This window comes from Lottia gigantea, assembly GCF_000327385.1.
Source record: "Lottia gigantea unplaced genomic scaffold LOTGIsca_12, whole genome shotgun sequence".
Lineage (NCBI taxonomy): Eukaryota > Metazoa > Mollusca > Gastropoda > Lottiidae > Lottia > Lottia gigantea.
Genome location: NW_008707225.1, coordinates 1,566,309 through 1,582,189, shown reverse-complemented (window position 1 = coordinate 1,582,189; position 15,881 = coordinate 1,566,309). Strand labels below are relative to the sequence as shown.

The following is a 15,881-nucleotide window of genomic DNA, read 5'->3' as shown; positions in this document are numbered from 1 at the left end:
CCGATGGAAGTAGCTATATCAGAATTTCAACACAGGTTTTATCAATAAAACCAGACACGTGTTGCCTCAATGAAAATTATTTCCTTCTAAGCAAGTCACTGCAGACGAAAGTTAGATATTGTTCATAACATCGCAATAATTACCATATTTAATCGGAACCTTTCTATTTTGAGGGGGATTAAAAGAGGTTATTTAGTTTAAGTTTGTGAATCGGTCAGTTTTTGTTCTGGAATTACACGGAACACGGTCTTCAAACGGGAACAAGGAAGGTTGTAAATAGAGATATTACCATTTCCTTTGTATCAAACAAAGTGTTAATATAAAGAAGATTTCTCCACCAATATTTTCGACAATTTTCTCTATAAAGAGGATGTTCATCGTCGAATGGTCCACTGGCTAGATATTGACTCAAGCAGGTGTAGAATAATAACACCAAGGCATACAATGGAGTTAATCTGAAATTTTGAAAACAGATCTGATGATTCTACACTCTATATGATGTGATAAACAAGCCTTAAAATTATGATGTTTCTATGGACGCCATGATTTGAAAAACTCAAATTTCCATATCAAACAACAAACAAATTGTATATGTACATTACATGATCATACGTCTGTCCTTGCCCTTGACACAAAAAGGCGTAGCGCACGATTTGTCTTTAAAATGCGATGGAAGCTACTGTTTTGATATGGATGAACTTTAGTAACCTTGGGGTGTTATTAATCTATTACTATTCTGCCAAGTGCCTAAGGCATATATATATTCAGCCCTTACTATATTTGCCATTGAATTTACATGATGTAATACATAGTGTCCTTTATAGTAGTGTTGATAGGCATAAAAATGTAAGGTACCTTACTAAAGTATACTTAATTACCTCCAAATTCGATGAAAGTAGTACATAAACATGTGTTGTAATTTAATTTTTCCAGTTTTATCAATTTCTTTCACAAATAAATAACAAACAAGTAATCCACTGCAAAATATATGAGAATTTGTTTGAGCATCATGCCTAGTATATAGGTGTCTAGGCCTAATCTATTCAACATTACAAAACACAATCATTTCTAATAACAACAACTGTTATTTAACTGTGACTATCTATTAGCCTTTTGGACAATAGAATAGACCTACAGAGTTAATTTAACGTTAAAGATCCCTCGAAAGTTGTAAATCGAAAAATATTGACTTAACGCCGCTGCCCTGGCAATATTTCCCACACTGACCAATATCATGGCGTTGTCCGTCTTCCTTAGTCCAACCGACTGCAGAAAAGTATTTTATTCTTTTCATTTGTAAATTGAAAAATTTGACTTGACGCCATTACTCTGTTTTATATTTCCCTTGAAAAATTGTTTTTTTTTCAATAAGATTCATTGAAGGTTACCTTAATATAAAGAAGGTATCAACTGCTAATGGTGCATTCAACATGATTTGAAAGGAAAATGTTTCAATAAACTCAAGGGCTTCTGTTGAATTTTCTGTAACAGACGCAATTGCAGCATGATTAGATAATTATGAGAACTTGAATATAAAATTTAAGCATGTGATATAACTACATTTACCGATCAGTTTGGTCGGAACTGTGCTCAGTAAGCATCTAGTACGCCTAAAGTGCAAGTAAAGTATGGCCAAACAGATGCATGGACATTATATTCAACAACTGAATAATTTGTTATCTACTGAATATGATAACGTAAGTAAAAAATGATATTAAAATATTAAATAAATAAAAGATATCAATAAATAATATGATAAAAAATTTCACTCACCTACTGTTGTGTTAAAGGTTGTAAGTATATGACCTATGATAATCCAAGACATGCTGATGACTCTTATTCCGTTCAGGCAGGTCAAACTGCCTTTTGGTTGAGAAGCGTTTAATATCTTCTTTGCATTGGCCCGGATTGAAAAAGCCATAAAAAATCTGTTAGCTTCAACTGAAATTGGGTTTAAAATAGTTAACGCATGAGATATGGGATTTTGGGAAATTGGTTTTTAAATCTGTATTAGAACTCATACAATTTAAAAGGTTCAAAACTGAATGTTTCAAGAAATTAAGGGAACTGATGTTGTGTCAACCGTTCAGATCATTTCTCAGACGAAAATCGGTCCTCATTAGACCAATCGTGAGTATAGTCGAATGTATTCAATTAAAACAAATATGAGCTGAAACACAATGTCAAGCTAATACGAACTTCGTCTGAAACCTTGGCTGTAATAACTACACAGAATCGATTTGATTGGATTGTACGCAAGTGAATACAGTCTGTCAGAGACCGCAACAGAAAGCCTGTGAACATTATGGCTTATGGTGTTTAGACTTTCTTTCGCGAGCTCTGTCTGTATTCGTTAGCACACAATCCTATCAAACCGCTGTTGTTATCTTCAATGGCACAAGAAAGGTGGCTATTTCTGTCAAGGTATGAGACGAATTTCGTAAAAGCGTGACATTGTGAAAATGGATCTGATATTACCAGGTTTGGCTCTAAAACTGCTATCTAACTTGTGTTTTGCCTGAATTTCATCATGGATTTTATACTCTCCTCCTTTTTCCACTTGTGGCAGTCCATCCTCTTCAGAACCCGTAAATTTGGTAAGCAATAAAACAGGACCAACATGTCCATTCTTTTCACTTTCATGGTGTACAACCTCATCTACATCTTCATTATCATCCTCGTCACCCTTCACCTTCTTTAGGGAAAAATAAATGTCATATGCCGTTCCAAGGATACATAGAAATCCAAGAAAACCGAATACTGCTCTGGAAAAGAAATAGAATTGACAATTATAGGTGGGAATTAGATAAGGTAAAATGAATATGAAAAATGTTTATACAACGATATACAAAATGATCATAAAGCATCTTTATACAACGATATACAAGATAACTATGAAGCATGTTTATACAACGATATACAAAATGATCATAAGGCATCTTTATACAACGATATAGAAGATAACTATGAAGCATCTTTATACAACGAAATACAAAATGAATATACGAGTACTATAAATATGTATCGAAGAAGTAAGGTAAGGCGATAGATGAAATCAATAAATTGATACACATGTACATGTAAAATGATTTACAAAATGAATACGTGTTTATCGGAATAAACTACATGTACGTAACATAAAGTAAGACTAAGAGATAGTTGTAATCGATGTAATATTTTTTTTTTTAAAAGTACTAACGATCCGGAATGCAAAACCAAACCCGTAATAAAACAAAGTAAGAAGATGGTTGAAACCAGTATATGATATTATGTTCTTGCTTTATAAAAGAAACTTACAGAGCCACATATGCACCCGTGTCTCCTTTCAATGATTTGTCTTCTTTGCAATGTATCGTTGACAGACCAACTCCCAAAAGATTTACCAGAGCTACAAATTAAATATATATCATTGCACTGTATGTCAAGTCAATGTGATAAAAAACATAAACATTGACGCTGTTAAGCAGCAAATGCATTCCACTGAAATACAAGCGGCATCTAATGACGTAATTGACGAAACTTTAATATGATAAATAATTTCATATACTTACTTCTGTTTACCATTTCTTCACGACATGATTTAGGTAAGCATAAATCTAATCTGAGATCATGCGATACTCCTTCTATATGCTACAATAAAATCAAAATACATTTCTTTTGATCTGAATCAAAGTTCTAGTAGGAAGCATTATATAAGGCTTCACTTGTGCTATAAGACATAGTTTATGAACTGTTGCATGCATATTATGTTCTTTCTCTCTCAGAGCTACATGGTCGGAATTTAAAAATAACTCATGGAACTTTGTTGTTCTGATCTGAAAGTATGAGACTGGACAAGACAAATAACTCTTGATCGGCAACTGAAACGGCAATTATGCAAGATCTTCGGATGGTTCTAGAAATTATGTACTATTCTAAAAGAAGATTTTGATATTTGTTTTTTTATCATTCAAACATGAATTAAATTTGAGTCAAGCAATTCAAATCAAGTTATGTAACAATGATCTTACTTACAGCTGCAGATTTGGCAAAGGTATTGAAGAAAGCTTCGGGTATTGTAAAAGCTAATTCACAATAACCACCTTCAATCAGATGACTGCCATGTTTGTTGGTGACTTGTTGACTTATTTCAGTACATTCATCGTAAGCCCCCATAAATGCTATATTTCCTTTTAATATACTTCTCTCTGGTTTACCACTAGCATCAATAACTATTAGTAACAAACAAAAGGTTTAGTCCAGCCTTCAGTTTTTCAAAGGCATCGATCTTATTTCATAAATAAGCTCCTCAGAAGACAGGAGTCTAGATCGTTGATAATTGTCTTTTTAGGTGATTTTTAAACCAGTTTACAGTAATTCAAAAGGGTTAGTGAATTAAAACCAAGTTGATTTTATATGATACATTAGATTACAGTTTGATGATATAGCAAAATTGTGATATAATAAATCAAATTGTAGATTTATGATATAACTTTTCGATTGATTGTAGATTTATGATATAATAATTAGGTTATGTTTTATATTGATGATTATACATTAGACTGTATACTTATGATTTAATAATCATATTGTAAATCCATGACCATTAGATGATTAGGTTTTAGTTTGAATATATAATACACCAGATTGAAGATTTATGATATAATAATTAGATAATTAGATTTTAGTTTGAATATATATAATACACCAGATTGAAGATTTATGATATAATAATTAGATGATTAGATTTTAGTTTGAATATATATAATACACCAGATTGAAGATTTATGATGTAATAATTAGATGATTAGATTTTAGTTTGAATATATATAATACACCAGATTGAAGATTTATGATATAATAATTAGATGATTAGATTTTAGTTTGAATATATATAATACACCAGATTGAAGATTTATGATGTAATAATTAGATGATTAGATTTTAGTTTGAATATATAATACATCAGATTGAAGATTTATGACATAATAATTAGATGATACATTCAATGCTGACTATATTTCAATTCAAAATAACTTACATTTGAGAGCCCAGGACTCCAGATGAAACAAACCTACAGCAGAAAACAATGAGTCGACAGCACATTGATCCTGTAGATTATCTTCTAATGATTCGGTTAGTTGTTTTAAAACTGTTGGTACTTCGTGAAGATTTTGGACAAGGCCTTTAGCTAATGATGTTATTTGGACTATATTCGGTAACTTTCCTGTTTCCAGTGAACCAAGCAGTTTCCCGATGGTCGTGTTATGTAATGCATCTTTGTACAGAGTTGAGACCAGTTCATTATTAGCATCCGTGGAATTAAAGCTGTCATTTCCTCTTGAAATAAAGAAATTGATCACTGATTTGAATATTGCTTCAGGAACTTCAGAAATGTTCTGAGATATACCTTGAATCGCACCAATTAACTGTTGAAACGTTTTTATTTGACCAGTCTTCAGTGCTGTTAAAAAGTTGCCAAGTTGCGTATTAGCCAGTAGATTTCTAATAATTGCAGGTACAAAAATAGGCGGCAATTCCACACCAGAATCGTTTCTTCCTTGTATAAATTTAATCAAATTGCTGATAGTCACTTGATTTACTGGATCAATCATAAACTTTCCAATGAGGGAATCCTTAAGAGGAGTTCCTTGTAAAGCAACGGCGATTAATCTAACAACATTTTCTGGTTTACTTAATATTTGTCCGATCAATTGGTTGTAATTACTCAGTAATGACAACACAACATCAATTCTTTTAACCATTCCTTCAACCACAATTTGGGAAAGCATAGGCTTTGCAGATAACATTTCCAGCAACTTTATAGTCAGTTTTTCAGATGAAAAGATCATTGATAGAATATCAGCAGTATCATTAGACTTATCAAACACGGGTTTCAACACAAGTTTAGCCAATGTCACATCTTTTGCTAAGGCATCTAACATTTTCACTGAATAGTCTGGATGAACTAGAACCTTCTTTAATAATGCTATCGGAGTTCTGGTGTCTATTGCAAGTAAAGTAGGCAGGAACACGTGAAACTTGTTGTTTTTGTCTCCAATCACATTAACAAGATACTCTAACGTTTCATTAGTCATAGAAGCATTACTTGTAAGTTCATTTATTACTGTAAAAATATCAAGTGGTTTTTTAGGTTTTGCAGTTGAAGTTCTTGGTTTTGTTGGTGTTTGGGCTACATCTGTTGATTGTTTAGATATTGGAGCTACAGTAGTTAGTGATGTTACTGTTACCCCTTTGGGAACAACTGATGTTGAAAGAGTTGTGGTTTGACCTGATGGCATTTGTGTGGTTGAACTGTCCAGTGACAACACTGTTCTCAAGACCATCATACAAATCAAGAGAACAAGCGTTATCTTAAACTTCATTGTTCTTGTTTTCTGTATAATAACTGAAAAACGAAAGAGTTATGTCAGTTCATAGTGTACAAGAAACTGAATCCTTACAATCTCTGAGCTGAGTGGCGGATGGCAGTAGGTAAAATATTGCGACCCTTACTTCATCAAAGGGTTAGATTTGATGTGTATTGCATCCATCGATGAGTCAGAATATAATGAATTTCAGATGAATTTCTTGTAACTAAAGACAAATATTTATAAAAAATTACCTTATAAAAAAAAGAAATACGTCTTTACTACATATTATAGCGTACAAATTGTTAAGAAAACTCGGACGTTTTCTTATCGAACGATATCAGATAATACCAAATGATAAATTCTCTGATAAATGTATTTTTTATCTTCAGAGATAATTTACAGTCAAGTTCGTACCTTCGAACACTTAAACATTCACTCCACTTGGAAAACACGAACAAACTTGACTCGTTTTGATAATGAAATGGTGACGAAATCATTCCTTGCAGCTTTCTAATCCACAGAACAGAGTCAGATCAAATATCTAAAATTTGACTTTTATGTATGATAAACATGTTTTGCGTCATTTACAGCTTAGTTCCTGATGTATGTCTCTATCGTGCCTACAAACCAAATTTGACGCGTTTTTACTAAGTCAAGGGCAATAACTCCGTTCTTCCGATTATTACCAATTTCGAACTTGAATGAGATCACTTCAATACATAAATGCATACCAAGTATGCTGTAGCCTCTATCGCGCCCACAAGAAATGTGGACGGACGAACGGACGGCAATATACGTCCACATTTCCATGTGGGCGTATAAAAATAGATAAGTTGTGACTATAGTGTTAGTGGTTGAAAAAATATTGTACGTAATCAGCCGATAACAAAACATTATCTAAACTTAGTTACGCAGGAATACTTGGCCATGAACATTGTAACAACGATAGAGTTTTTAATATTTTAATATTACGGTGGTTTGTTTAGGACATGCTTAATTTTTTTTATTTTGATTCAATTCTACTTATTTTTCATTTTTGTTTGCTGAATTATGATTTAATTCTACTCGCTTTGCATTTTTGTTTTCGCAATTTTTCATTACTATTTTCTATTTTTGTTTAAAAAATATTATTTTGGTTTCCTTATTTAAAAAACTTGTAAACAAAAATAATGATAATTCAGCAAACAAAAATGAAAAATAAGTAGAATTAAATCATAATTCAGCAAAAATAAAAAATAAATAGAATTAAATCACAATTCAGCAAACAAAAATGAAAAATAAGTAGCATTAAATCATAATTCAGCAAAATAAAAGATAAATAGAATTAAATCATAATTCAGCAAAAATAAAAAATAAATAGAATTAAATCATAATTCAGCAAAAATAAAAAATAAATAGAATTAAATCATAATTCAGCAAAAATAAAAAATAAATAGAATTAAATCATAATTCAGCAAAAATAAAAAATAAATAGAATCAAATCATAATTCAGCAAAAAAAATAAAAAATAAATAGAATTAAATCATAATTCAGCAAACAAAAATAGAAAACAGTAACCAAACATGGCTATTAAGCAAACAATAATGAATAAATAGTAGAATTAATTCATAATTCAGCAGACAAAACTAGAAAATAGTGAACAAAAATGACAGTCCAGCAGAAAAAAAAATGAAATATATTTAGAAAAAAATTAAACATTTCCTATACAAACCACTGTTGAAAGCCTTTTCAAAATTTCCTAGAAAATTGAGTTTTCTACCTGGCCTAGCGACTAAAATTGCATCAACCGCTTGAAATTTTGTTTATCGAATAAAAAACGGTCATAAAATTTTCACTATGTGACATGACCTTGCTTATTTAATATATACTGTCCTTCATTTGTTAAATACCCCCATTCTACATATTTTTTCCACAAACAATAAACAGTCTATGACCACTTGCCCTGCCTTGGAACAACCCATTTTCAGTTCTGAAGGTTCATAAACCGCTGATATTAGTCCTCGTCTAATAACCTCCCTTGAGTCAATCAACGAGCGGTTTTCCATAATTGGTTATGAAAGATGGTTGAGAAAGTAGGTATAATTTGGACTAAACATTGAAAGCGGTCAATAAATGCGTATGAGAATTAATTTTATTAACATAATAAATAGTGGAATATAGAGGGAAATATAAATATGAAGTTAAGTTTCATCGATTTAGCAACACCTTTTCTAATCCCACAAATGGTGATTCAACTAAAATTGTTAAAATAAAACTAACACCAAAAGTTAAAACAAGTATACCGATATAGTTGTTAACCTGAAATAAAAAAGCAAGACATATGTTATGATACGGAGTGGATATAAGTCCAAGAACAAATTGCACATTAACTTTTATTAAATTATTGGAATGGTGGCATTATCTCCCTTAAAACAATATCGAGAAGATGAAATATTTCTTTAGCATGACAGTTTAAGTCAAAGTGTCCAAGTATTGTGCCAAGTTTTAATCAGAGTTTTTGTACGTCCGAATTACCCGTGATCTTCAAAACTGTTACAATATTATCAAATCATTCTCCATGCACACTGCAAGTTGTGGTTTTTTGAGGTCTGTTAATGATTATACTTACTATATAAAACATGTTGAGGTAACCAAACTTTCTTAAATCTGCCATAAATGATGAAAGTATAATGAGATGAACTAAGTAAGCTGCATAAGTTATTCTGGATAGTGGTATCCATACATTCCATGATAAAATAGTATTAATTAAACCTAAAAAACCAATATGGTAGTTTACCAAACAGCCATGTTCATGCTGACAAGTGCTTTCTACAATTACCTACCGACTGTGCTGAAAATTCATGGACCCATAGTGGCTTAATTTAAAAATATTTAGTGGCTTAATTTATCAAATTTTCACATATATTAGATTCATATTCATGACAAACACTGATTGATGGCTCTTCAGGACTCGGTCAGTTCATCAACCAGTGAGCTAGACTTACTATTTGTAACACTTTTGAACATTGGCACGGTAGCAGGGAAGGTTACCGCTTCACAAATTGAAAAAAAGAGAGAAAAAAGTGCTTCGCGCGAGTGTGGACGAAAATGAGCTTACGAGGGAATGAGAACGGTTTTCTGAAGAATTAACTGAAAGACGGTCGTAGTTCGAAAGTTTGAATCGTCTGATGCGATCGCTGCCTCACGTTGATTGAAACGATTGGGTACTATCGGAACCAAAGCAATCCTTGGGGAGAAACGGTCCTAAAGCAGTAAAAACGTCCGATTGGTCCCGCCAATATGATCCATTGGTTGGGTCAAAAGAGGGTTTTTGTGATGATGTAGACTATACCCAATCTAATTGACAGTAAGAAATGTAACACACAGGCATGGCTTTAACACAACTTGTCCCCGATAGTGTCCATTTGAATTAACTTTACGACGAACTTTCAAGAATCATTGTCTCATTACTCTTGTTAAGAATTATTACCTCCATATCCACTTAGACAAACATATATTAACCAAAATAAAACCAAAGACCACACTGGTCTAAACATAGTTTCGTAAGCAATATTAGCATCTGAGTTCCATCCGTCACCATCTTCTTTATATTTATCATAGGTTAAATACGTCACCAACATGCTACAGGCTGCTGTTAAAACTGTACCGATTAATAACTTCACCTAAAAATAATGTAGAAATAAAAAAGGACGAACTCTGCGAGGTAAGGTAATAAAGAAATGAACAAAAATGCACTAGGTAGATGCAACAGATAGAAATTGCTGGCGGCATCTAAAAGAATCTGATCAACTTGATAAAGGCGACCTGAGAACACCGACGGCTGAAGAATTGCATTTGTTGCCAGATGAAATGGGTTGCTTATGTTCTACCCTCTGGAAAAAGTGGATCTTTTGTCAGAGTGTTGGCAGTCGGTGATCATTCAGTTGGTTGCAAGAGATAGTACTATGAATCACCAGCCGACATGTGTTCATCTTTAAAGGAGTCGGAACTTACTTTTGAAATGTTCATGTTCTTTTCATTCGTAATAATGTATCCTAATAATAAACCAACAGCATAAACCCCCATTCTAGCGTATGGCTTAATATAAATCTCTTCGAAAAATTCACTACTATGGGAACTGAAATGAATAAAATGGCATCTATCACTAGACTTTATTCTATGCTAAATTACGTTACAGACGATGATACACTATCAAAGGGTACTATCCATTGCATTATCTGAATTTACCTTGGTCATGACATTATCCCCACAATGCGTGTCAAAATTGACTTCATTAAAGGGATTGTAAAGAGGTTTTCTAAATTGTGTATGTGTATCCAAGACACTGATAGCATCAATTTGCACCAAAATTTTCTGTGGTTCCTAAGTGTTTGATGACGTCACTAATCGCGAAGCCCTTAGGTGATAAAAGCATATTTCGCGATTAGACTAGATCCCGAAGTCAGTCACAAATGAAAGATGCTTTTCAGATATTAACTATATAATTGTATGTATATTACATCCATAACATACTTGAATGTATTCCGATAACTGTTCAATAAAGGAACTTTTAAAGGAGATAGTTATGCATTTAATTTATGATGCAAAATGGCAACTAACAGTCTAATACTACATATTCCATGCATGATAAAAGCTTGACTATTGATTCAAAATCAGTAAAGGACACCTTCTATTTAAGACACTTAAATTTAACTTCCCAGAAAGCTATGCTAAAAAATAGTTTTAAGTAGTGAGCACCATGATTTATAATACAATTACAAACCAAAAAATCATTCTGTGTTTGTCTATCACAAAGTAATAGTCAAGTAACCAAATTCGTGCAAATGTACTATAGTCTATGTCCGGAAATGATAAATAATTTACATGCGCGACCACCGTATTTGCATGTTTTGATAAACATGGGTTATCTCAACATCGTCAACCTGCAGAATTTTTCCCATATTTCATAGCAATGTCAAATTTTTTTTAACTATTCCTAACATACAAAATGGTGATTTTCAGTTAATACCAAATATCACAATTTATTATACCAATAATTTCAAGCTGTAATCGGATTTTTTTCATTTTCATGGTGTTACATGTATTTATGTAGTGAATAAATATAAATCTAATTTCAATTTCAATTAAATTTTTCGACGGCGAATTGTAAAATCCTGACGACTACTTGCATAGAGTTTTCAACTAGTTCAAAAAAGAAAATCGACGACGACTAAAATATTAAATACGACTGACGATTTCGACTAATTGTGACGTTTATTTCTTAGTGGAAATGAAGGAACTCTAGACGTCTGATTGAAAATTGGAATGGTGCAAATTGATGCTATTAGAATCCCCGATACACATATACAAATTTCGAAAATCTTTTTACAATCCCGTCTTCATTAGCCCACGTATAGTACGGAAAAGCAGAACGTAAAACTCATTGCTAAAATAAGCATACATGACTATATTTTATATAGATCGTACTTAGCAAGACCTGAATCACCAACACTCCATCCAATATAACCACCTGAAATAATCTGACCAGCAACCATACCAAATAATAACAGAAATCCGATAACATGGTATCTATAATAACAAAAAAAAAATATATGAAGTTAACATACAAATATATTGCAGAATTTCTTTTGAGGTTATGCTGTATTGACTTATTTAAGTCTTATCTCTTATTCTGGTTTTAAATTCTGGTTGACACGAACAAAATATACCAGTAATCTAAATCAATAATTAAAATCTATTTTGTTGGCTGTTTAAAACCTACCCCAATGATAGTGGTATCACAATGATTGGACTGATGATATAAAACTGCATATCATTAGCTAAATACCAACTCCATAACATACACTATATAATAAAATATCAAATATACAACATTAGCACTGTGGTCGGTCTGAATGTGTTTCAGAAGCGGTTTGTCGGTCCTAGGTATATATTTATCATTTCAGCGCAGCTCAAAGAAAATGATTCCGGAATGTAGACATGAGTCATTCTCTTCCATAAAAATGTTGGCTAATGAACACAGGCAACGCTATGCAGTGTAAGTCTACACTGAGAATTTCAGATAACGACTTTATATTTCAATGCACAAAGAAACTGCTTTCGATGATACCTTTCCAAAGTAATAATAGACATTTTGCCGAGTTGGACTAAGTTTTCTAATACTCGTACCATTTCTTGACGACCAGAATGATATAGATTGTTTATATATAGGAGATTAGTCCACCAAAACTTCCTACAATTTTCTGGTCTGCTTTGAGTCAAAGGACTTGATAAAACTCCTTCGGTAAAATAAGGTGCAATATTGGTATAGATCATCAACACTATCATATACAAGGGGGTTAACCTGGAAGACAGATAGGGTTAAATGTAAATGGAATTTTAAGCGAGTTAAAGGAATCTCAAAACGACCAGTTTGTTACATTTTATTGTATGTTTCAGACAGTTTCGGTCTTGTAATTACATTTTGGGTATAAAACATTGTTCTGAAAATTGGGTGAAATTTTTATTTACCATGTAGAATTATTGTTTGTAGAACGTACCTGAAATATCGATGGAAATAAAACAGTCCCATTCCTTTTCCAGATATTCTCTTGGTTTTCTTTACAACTCTTATAAACTGATAGGCTACTAACAACCCGCTGAAAAATTACAAGACAACAAAGTATTTATTTTCCAACAACCTTGATGACGCTTGGCTATACAAGGTATCGAGTGAATCACTAAAAAATTGCGCCTTAATTTGGCTGTTATGGCGTTAAAAGTAAAATTTAACTTATATATATATATATAATATATAATATAATTATTAATACCTCAAGAAAAAGAAAGTATCAACAGCTAGGGTTCCATTATAAATAACTTGAAACCAAAAGGTGCTGGTAAGATCTTTGAAGTCCTTCTTATTTTCTAATAAAAGGTAATATAATAAATGATGTTATATTTGTTGATAATCATGCAGCTCATGGTGCTTTGTCGTTAAACTGTTAGTTAATCAATATTTATGTACATAATTGTTTATCGGTGCTTTTTGTTGAGCATTAGATTTCACCGAATCATCCAACTAAAGTAAGAAGGCTTTTCTGGATTCTTCTTGGACAATATATAACAAATTACTTTGATAATGAAATGATATAGTGCTAATATTGCATATGCTAAATACAAATAACCTACCAACTTGATTAAGAAGTGTTTCCATAAAATGACTAAGTATTACCCAAACAATACTTAGCACTCGGATACCATTTAAACAACCGAGGGAACCCGGCGGTGCTTTACTATTTAAAATATTTCGCCCATTTTTACGCACAGAAAATGTCAGGAGCAGTCTCTTCGTACCTAAAATATTGGAAGATTTGAAAAATATTAAACGAACATGTATTTGAAAATTAATATTTCTGAATGTCATTGGTCAAAAATGACTTAGCTGATGTGTCTGACCAAAAAAATCGATAAAAAAAACACTAGTCAAGAAATGATGCTTGTAGGGTGAACTCCAGATCGTTTTCGATTACTTTGATAAACCAATGAAAATGACGTTTAATAGGACTACTAAACACATAACGGATGGTGGTTTGGATGGAAAAAAATGTTTTTAATCTTGAAAAATGAAAATGAAAATGGCGCAATGTTATCAACGCATCAAAGTATATATGTTTGATTGAACATAATAATCAGTGCACAATTAGGTCCGAGGGGTGGACAAATATTATGGGTAAGTGTAAAATAGGGAAACACACCGAGCCTTATTCCAAATTTATAACATATTTCTTCTGTATTTCATTCGCATTAGGGACCTAGATAATAAATATTCCTGGTGTCACGTGATTTTCAAACCGGCCAATCAACATGCTTCTACATGTCATTTTTACGTTTGTTTCGTCAATTTGAGCACACAAGTGAATATTATATGAGTTGTAGTTTAAACGACGATGGATGTTATACCAGACGAATATATACCATGTAAATCTGTTTACTATTTAATTGTTCAAATAGAAGTGGTGGTTGATATCGGAAAGTTCAAAGTCTGTGATCAACCCCTTGTTTTTAAATCACCAGTTAAGATTATTATGAAGATTATATATGTACACATGTTTACTGACCTGAAATGATTATGAAGATTATACATATACTTTTTTTACTGACCTGAAATGAAATTCTTCCTCTGAATTCTGTCACTAGATTGAATACCATTATGCTCTTTGTTATTTGTTTGTTGATCATTTGTATTTCTCTCTGAACTGTTTTTTTCAGTGGTATTTTCTGTCCTTATTTCTAACACGGTACCAATAACACATAAAGCAACAAAACAACCCAATATTACACTGAAAGATGAATATCCACATACACAATCAGATGAATACGATATGTATGTGGATGGAATGTGAAACTCCATTAAAAGTATGCACCCACTTTCTTAGTACCGTAGCAAGCTAAATATTGCACATTATACTACTTTAATTCTACACTAACATATTCATATAACTTAAATAACAATTACTGCTTTGTGACTTTCCAAGATAAATGATTGGAACGTACAATAAATAAAAGTATTTACTCACAAAGATACAATAGCAGCGGTATCGTTCTTGATATTATTGACGTCTTTAATATCTACTGAGGTTACTGATATACCCAAGTTTCCAATGGTTGCTATAATGAAGAGAGTTGGGTTCGACAAAGTAATCATACAATAATTAGAACAAACACAAATGAATTTTGACTCCAGTAGATTATGACTGACTTTTGCAACAAGTTGAAAAATTGCAATTTCGACCAGTTGAAAAAAAAAGATTTTTTTTTGCAACTGCTATGCAAATAAATCAATGTGTTATTCAGTTATGCATATATCATGCAGACCATACTTGAATGTTTTCAACAAACTGTTCAATAAAGGAACTTTTAAAGAAGACATGCATATAAGTTATGATGCAAAATGGCAAATATTAGTCTAATACTACATATTCCATGCATGATAAAAGCTTGATTATTGATTCAAAATCAAAACATTTGAAACATCAAAAAAAAAAAAAAACCTGCCAATCGTGTCTATAGTATATGTTAATGCATCTTATTGTGGGACTTTGCTTTCAGCAAAGTCCCAGTTTGTTATCGAAATGTCAATTCTTTTTTTTGTGGGACTTTGCTACCGCAAAGTCCCAGTTTGTTATCGAAATGTCCATTCTTTTTTTTTTTTTTTTTTTTTTTTTTTTTTTTTTTTTTTTTTTTCTTTCGTCCACACCTTCCTGAGCTTAGACTGCACTAGTTGCAGGTACGTTTCAAATTTCATAGACCTTCTATATAGGCGACGATGTGCATAAGTATAAATTGGAACATTTTTGCAAAACCGGAAGTGCCACAGTTCAACATGTGCAAAAAGTCGAAAATCGGCTCTAGAAGGCGTATTTTTGCATCAATTTTCTTCGGATTTTCATTTTTAAAATATACCTGTAATTTCTGACCTGATAGCACTTAAAAAATTACGAAATTCGAAAATTCGTCGCTCACTTTTTTCGATCAAATTTTTCAATT

General features: G+C 32.0%; 2 protein-coding genes across 2 annotated transcripts in view; both read right to left on the bottom strand.

Moving 5' to 3' along the window:
* Window positions 1-250: 250 nt before the first annotated feature.
* Window positions 251-6,281, bottom strand: LOTGIDRAFT_156833 (hypothetical protein; the record flags this gene model as incomplete). Its single annotated transcript, XM_009048103.1, has 9 exons — window positions 251-455; window positions 879-977; window positions 1,389-1,482; window positions 1,774-1,941; window positions 2,479-2,765; window positions 3,298-3,388; window positions 3,552-3,630; window positions 4,015-4,211; window positions 5,021-6,281. 9 exons carry the CDS (start codon window positions 6,279-6,281, stop codon window positions 251-253), a joined length of 2,481 nt encoding a protein of 826 aa, XP_009046351.1.
* A 2,192-nt stretch (window positions 6,282-8,473) lies between these two features.
* The window catches only part of LOTGIDRAFT_230381 (hypothetical protein), a gene marked incomplete at its 5' end in the record, with an annotated part of 15,595 nt that continues 8,187 nt past the window's right edge, over window positions 8,474-15,881 (bottom strand). Inside the window, 12 exons of the mRNA XM_009048102.1 lie at window positions 8,474-8,651; window positions 8,962-9,104; window positions 9,823-10,015; window positions 10,347-10,470; window positions 11,820-11,921; window positions 12,115-12,197; window positions 12,522-12,696; window positions 12,893-12,991; window positions 13,166-13,259; window positions 13,524-13,688; window positions 14,496-14,674; window positions 14,912-15,002. Coding sequence (XP_009046350.1) covers window positions 8,541-8,651; window positions 8,962-9,104; window positions 9,823-10,015; window positions 10,347-10,470; window positions 11,820-11,921; window positions 12,115-12,197; window positions 12,522-12,696; window positions 12,893-12,991; window positions 13,166-13,259; window positions 13,524-13,688; window positions 14,496-14,674; window positions 14,912-15,002 — 1,559 coding nt within the window. The 3' untranslated portion in view covers window positions 8,474-8,540. The remainder of the gene's footprint in view (window positions 8,652-8,961; window positions 9,105-9,822; window positions 10,016-10,346; window positions 10,471-11,819; window positions 11,922-12,114; window positions 12,198-12,521; window positions 12,697-12,892; window positions 12,992-13,165; window positions 13,260-13,523; window positions 13,689-14,495; window positions 14,675-14,911; window positions 15,003-15,881) is intronic.